This window comes from Aricia agestis, chromosome 1, assembly GCF_905147365.1.
Source record: "Aricia agestis chromosome 1, ilAriAges1.1, whole genome shotgun sequence".
NCBI lineage: Eukaryota > Metazoa > Arthropoda > Insecta > Lepidoptera > Lycaenidae > Aricia > Aricia agestis.
Genome location: NC_056406.1, coordinates 14,573,326 through 14,579,957, shown reverse-complemented (window position 1 = coordinate 14,579,957; position 6,632 = coordinate 14,573,326). Strand labels below are relative to the sequence as shown.

At 35.6% G+C, this 6,632-nt stretch overlaps 1 protein-coding gene across 1 annotated transcript; it reads left to right on the top strand.

Annotated features, from left to right (window-relative positions):
* Nucleotides 1-1,613: 1,613 nt before the first annotated feature.
* LOC121731982 lies at nucleotides 1,614-6,108 on the top strand. Its single transcript, XM_042121700.1, has 6 exons — nucleotides 1,614-1,676; nucleotides 3,274-3,324; nucleotides 3,876-3,911; nucleotides 4,069-4,149; nucleotides 5,020-5,103; nucleotides 5,927-6,108. Exons 4-6 carry the CDS (start codon nucleotides 4,092-4,094, stop codon nucleotides 6,106-6,108), a joined length of 324 nt encoding a protein of 107 aa, XP_041977634.1. The 5' UTR covers nucleotides 1,614-1,676; nucleotides 3,274-3,324; nucleotides 3,876-3,911; nucleotides 4,069-4,091.
* The last annotated feature ends 524 nt before the right edge of the window (nucleotides 6,109-6,632 follow it).

Below are 6,632 nucleotides of genomic sequence, written 5' to 3'. Positions count from 1 at the left end.
TCTAGTACATTTATATGTGGGAGAGCTATGCTTCGGCACGAATGGGCCGGCTCGACCGGAGAAATACCACGTTCTCACAGAAAACCGGCGTGAAACAGCGCTTGCGCTGTGTTTCGCCGAGTAAGTGAGTTTACCGGAGGCCCAATCCCCTACCTTATTCCCTTCCCTACCCTCCTTTATTTCCTTCCCTTCCCATCCCTACCCTCCCCTATTACCCTATTCCCTCTTAAAAGGCCGGCAACGCACCTGCAGCTCTTCTGATGCTGCGAGTGTCCATGGGCGACGGAAGTTGCTTTCCATCAGGTGACCCGTTTGCTCGTTTGCCCCCTTATTTCATATAAAAAAAAAATAACGAACTAATACACTATTTTTTCAAATCAATTACTGAAGCATTCTCTTTTAAACGTTATTTTTTTAAATTTATGACTAAGTATAGATAAATATACTTACTTTATTTATTTTGTAGAAACCGTTATCACATCACAAAATACGTCATCCGGTAATTACTTTTTTAACTATTGGATGTATGTGACAATTAAACTTCGATAACAACAATTAATTATTTCGCCAATAGTTACACTGCTGCTGCAAACCGCAGAAAAAGAGCAAGAACAAGAGCAATAGAACGAGATCCAACATAACGATTAATGGTTCGTCGTTTGACGTGTCAGGCTGTAAATCTTTAGATAGCCGCTGTCAAAAATCAAAATCATTACAATAATAGTATTCCACCCATACATAAGAGTTTTTATCGTCAGCTGCTTCAGAACGGGTGGAATAAAAATTGAAAAATCTCAAAGTTGTCGAAAAAAATTTTATGGGTGATTGATGATTATTGAGGTCATCGTCATGTTTAACCAAAAAATCACCGTCAGCCGTAATGCAGACGGGGAATTCAACGTCAGTTGCGTTACTGAATATGTAAAAAAATATACAGTCATATTTTTATACCGTACAATACAGGTGAATGTTTCTACTTTGTAAATAATAAATTTCTACTTTGTAAAAAATATGTATGGCTTGGCTGTTTCGTTACTTAGGTACTTCAGATCAGAAACTAAATATTCGCCTCCACGACGGTAGCGAAACAGCGAAGCCATACTGTATATTACTTTCTGATATTATGTAGAATTAGTTGGAGTTAGGGTTGATAGAGTTATACCGCGTATATTCAGAACATTAGATCTGATGTCTTTCAGAGGGCCAACCTTTTGTGGTTGTCGAGGTAACATTTTACATGAAATGTTTTTGGTGGGATAAATATAATATTCATTATCACAGTTACTAGAACGCAGCGTTGTTTATGCTAGTGAGGACACAACCTTTATTTCCAATTGATATATCAAAATGTGGCACCAGAAATGACATTTATTTTTATCGCCCTTGCTATAAAAGAAGTAAAATAGAAGTCAAAATTAGAGAAGAGTGTGCGTGCTGGTCTCGTTTGTAAAGTCACTAATGGTCGGCGGTCGCTATGTATTCATATTTTAAAATATTGTTGTTACTGGTAATTAAGTTAATTTGAATTTTAAATACATATTCTGTATTCGCTCAGTAAAAAAAATGTAAATTACTTAATTCTTAAAACATTATTCGAAATTTTGGTCTTAATTTCTTTAACTTTCAGGTAACGTTGGCGTACGTCAATTGTTTACCAATAAGTGAGGATCAAACTGGTGAGGAATATTTATACGCATAACTTAAATAAGTTCTCGTTAAATAACGATTCCGTAATTTGATATACTAACGAGCTTTTGCCCGCGGCTTCGCTCGCGTTGAGAAGTATTTATTATATACAAACTTTCATCCCCTATTTGAACCCCTTGGGGTTGGAATTTATCAAAATCCTCTCTTAGCGGATGCCTACGCCATAACATCTACCTGCATGCCAAATTTCAGCCCGATCCGTCCAGTGGTTTGGGCTGTGCGTTGATAGATCACTATGTCAATCAGTCAGTCACTTTTGAGTTTTATATATATAGATTGTAAAATATACAGTATTTAAAAAAAGTTATAACTCCCTATTTATACTTTATCAGCAATCACCTAATATAAGGGAGGATATTTAATCTTAAAGTCGAAGAAGAGAATAATAATTATTATAGAATGTATTTTATAATATGTTAAACGAGTTCATTTATAATATCATGTTTTAGAAAAGCTAATAGACCTGGATCCCAAAAGGATAAGACATAACTTACTTTCAAATAGATGAAACCATAGTTTCTTGGTAGTGCCTCGTGTACTTAGAATACCTGCGAATTTGTGTAGCTCTAGGTGTGACACCTGGTCAGGTACCAGGTAACAAAGTTGACTAAAAATGAGTCTTACTTTACTTATTTTCAAATGGCTAATATTTATATATAATTTGTAGATTATTGTTATGAACTAGTATCATTTAGTGTAAGACACTTTTCAATGACCAAAACTATTATCACACGTTTTAAAAATAACTTTGTTGCTATTTTTTTCAAAGGCGGTATTTTTATTTTATAAATTAATATAACACCTTAGAAAACAATACGATATTGCAAGAATTTATTTTCTACCAGCTGTTGCCCACGACTTTGTCCGTGTCAGCATACTGCATAGTATAATAACAAAGATGGATAATTTTCCCCTGTTTCCTTACCCAAAGGGTAAAAATAGGACACGATAACAAAGGTATTTCAGCCTGTCCGTCTGTCTGTCTGTCCATATCCAGACTGTACCTTCCCTTTCTAACACGTAGTGAATATTATTAAAGTATGTATACAATTGAGTATTTTTTGGTCATATACGTATATGACTAGTCAAGTGCCTACCTATTAGACCCAGATCCCAGAGCGATAAGACAACTTACTATCACAATATGGATGAAACCTTAGGTTCTCAGTAGTTCCTTATGTACTAAAGCTTGTCACACACAGAGCAGGTAATGTATTCACAAATTCGAAGGTATTCTGAGTACATAACTTAGAATACCTTCGAATTTGTGAAGCTCTGCATGGAGCTATACTCACTCTCACTCACTCACTCATAATGTGTAAAAATGTCTGTCTGTCTGTCTGTAACTTCTTCACGCCCAAACCGCTTAACCGATTTTGTTGAAATTTGGTACGGAAATACCAGGTGTCACACCTAGAGCTACACAATTTCGCAAGTATTCTAAGTACACGAGGCACTACCAAGAACCTATGGTTTAATCCATTTGAAAGTAAGTTATATCTTATCCTTTTGGGATCCAGGTCTATAAAATCTTTTGAATAATTTTCATTAATCTTTGATTAGCAGTTGACGCAAGATCCGACGTGGAGGCGTCTGCTTCAGGGGAAGAAGAAATAGGTTAAATATTATCCATATCATACTAGCTTGTTCTCTTATGTTTTTGAACTTAAGAGTACAAGCTAGTGTTTAAAAATATTGTGCTAAACACATAACTCTCCGCACCGGTTTCGGTAACGGTGGCCGGTTTCGAGAAATTTTATAGTGCCCAAGTGTGTGCGAAGTACACAAGGGTACTCTCTCTTTCTTTTCTCTCATAAACCAGTGAGACCGCCGACCGACACGACTGCATCCGACGTATGGATTATCTTACTTGTCAGACAATCAGGTGATCAGACTGCATTGTCCTAACCAAACTTAAGGCGTGGCCGCGTTTCCACTGACGCGGAGCGGAGCTTAGCGGTGCCCGAATGGACCAATCGTGCTATTCCAGCGGAATGACAGCGAAGATTTCGAGCATGGTGATTGGTCAATTATTCGGCACCGTTAAGCTCCGCTCCGCTTCAGTGGAAACGCAGCCTAAATAAATAAATAACCACATAGAAACAGCCACGTCGTTAAAGATAAATAACTTGTAAACTACAAAATATTTTAATATCATTTATTTTCAGATAACACTAGCGATGGTTACGAAGGCACTGAAACAGGTTTAAAATATAATATTGAATTTTTAACACAGGCTAATTTTTTTAGTTTACTTTTAAGTTATAACACTTTACTTATGATTATTATTACTTTAATAAGTATTGGCACGTAAAGGTTATACAACAGTAATACTTAATATGTTCTTTACAACGTTTTTAGGCATCGAAGAAAATGGTACTCATATGCTGTATTTAATGTACGCCTACAAGAATGATATAGCGCTACTAATGAAGTTTATAGGTAAGAAACAACTAGTGTTTATGTACGATATAAAAGTCTAAATTAAGTAATTATTATGTGAGCTGTGACTGTATAACATATTATTTCTAGCGATTGGCCCAAGACCATTTATCACGGTCTTGGGCCAATTACTATATTATAATGATTAATGACTATTAACCTATCAATATACAAAAAATCAGCTGGTGGGTTCGGTATGTATTTGTATGGGTATGACGACGGATTTTTTTGAGTTCCCAGCATTGTTGTCATAGAAAATGTTGTTCATTTTGACGGGCTCGTTTTATGGTTTTAAGGATAAGTGATAACGGTGTTCACCCTAACAACCTGCATAATAAATTCAATCTATATAAAATTACTTTTTTTACAGTATTCATATTGCAGTATCTAGCTATTTGACCGAGCTTTGCTCGGTATTCGATAAAACACGAATAAAATGACATTTTCTAAAAATTATTCCTAGCTAGATCGATTTATCGCCCCCGAATCCCCTATATACTAAATAGTATTAGTATAGATTTCATGAAAATCGTTGGAGCCGATTCCGAATATATACAAGAGTTGCTCGTTTAAAGATATAAGATATATACTAAATTTCACGAAAATCGTTGGAGCCGATTCCGAGATTCCAATTATATATATACAAGAATTGCTCGTTTAAATATAATAAGATATGAATGAACAGTAGTACCTACGGGTTGTTTTGGTTTGTGTTCCATAATAATTATCACTCGCATTTTACTAACATATAATATAAGAAATATTGTACTTTTACTAACTCTATATAGATCTGTTCTATGGTCTGAAATAAACTGATTATTATTATTATTATTATATGAGAGGATACACAAGTAATATTTTAATTTTTAGAGGATGGATTTAACCTCAGAGGCGGAATGGACAAGATAGCCAGCGGGATTGATGCCAAAAAACAGGGATACAGCGATATATTCTGTAAGTTCCACAGAGGAATCGAAAGTCAGAAATTCGATTTCTATTTTATTTTTATTAGAAGGCAAACGGTTCACCTGATGGAAAGCAACTAACGTCGCCCCTGGACTCGCAACATCACAGATTGTAACTCTGTGGTGTTGTAGGTACGTTACTGGCTTTTAAGAGGGAAGACGCTCTTTTCTTGAAGGTTTGCAGTTTGCACTTTGTAGGTCATAACGGGCCGGAAATACTGCTGGCAACAGTTTATTCCAGGGTTAGATAGATGATTGAAATTTACAACAAATTGTGCGAGTTTCTTTCACCAATTTTTCTCGCCGGATTAGTTCCTGAAGCGGTGGTAGGCATTCGGTAATTACCCAAAGGGTAAAAACGGGACCCTAATCCATATTACTGAGACTTCGCTGTCTGTCTGTCTGTCTGTGTATCTTGCTGGCTGTAACACAAGAACCACTATACCTAGACTTCTGAAGTTTTCACAGATTGTGTATATCTATTGCCGTTTTTAATTGTATATAACAATTAATACGTACTAAAAACAAAAATACAGGGTGCAATTAATTAACCTTCCTGCCAAATTTTGATATATTGATCCTTGTTAAAAAAAATTATTTCTACTTTAAAAATGTATAATTAAATTTAAATAAATGAAATATGTAATTTAAGGGGGATCCCATACAAAAACACAATTTTCAGCCTATTTTTGCTCTATTGTGGTACGGAACCCTTCGTGCGCGAGTCCAACTCGCACTTGGCCGATTTTTAAGTTATTATTCACTTACTGAAAAAATTGCGTAATAGTTTTATTTTTTATAAAATTTTCTAGATAGGGGAATGTTTAAGCCTGGGTTGGAGAAGACTATACTGGGGGACGAGATGGTGGTGAGGGGCATGCGGCAGGGAGGTAAGGCGCTGTTCAACCTGGCGGTGGACAACGTGTATGCGGTTGCGCTCAATGAACTCCGTGACAGTGGGATGGACGGACAATTTTTATTAGATATGTATTAAAATTGCTACAATTGATTTGTGTGCATTATTTCGAAATTTGAGTTCTGCCTTTATGTATGACAACTTCTAAAGCAACTGCAGAACCAAGAATAAAGGACTTCAATAACCATCTTAAACGTTTGATTTCAAAAATAAGTCACACTTTGAATAAGGAGCAGAAAGTTAAGGGCCAAAACTTTTTGCGGGTTTTACTTGTTGAAGTAAAACTATCAAAACCTAAGGATAAAGTGACGGTAATTTTCCCTCAAACTAACGTCAAAAGTAGTTTGGACAGCAACACTTGTACAAGTTAAAGTTGTTCAGATGTAAGACTCTTATGGATCGATGCTTTAAACTTCCCTGACTTGTCGAGGACAGGGCGATAAGAACTTTTAAGATTGATGAATCTTCAAACTTAATAATGGATTTTTCTCTTACAATATTCTCAGTCGGGAGGAAAATTGTAATCAAAGCTGTTTTTGTTTGTGTAGAATCTGTTTTAAATGTATATTTTTTGCTTTTAAGTTTTCTCAGTTAGAAATAAA

Bases quoted from the DNA above. Each gene is read 5' to 3' on its own strand.
- LOC121731982 (XM_042121700.1), top strand. From the start codon at position 4,092: ATGCTGTATTTAATGTACGCCTACAAGAATGATATAGCGCTACTAATG. The intron at 4,150-5,019 runs GTAAGAAACAAC...TTTAATTTTTAG, and splicing joins GCTACTAATGAAGTTTATAG to AGGATGGATTTAACCTCAGA. The intron at 5,104-5,926 runs GTAAGTTCCACA...AAAATTTTCTAG, and splicing joins GGGATACAGCGATATATTCT to ATAGGGGAATGTTTAAGCCT.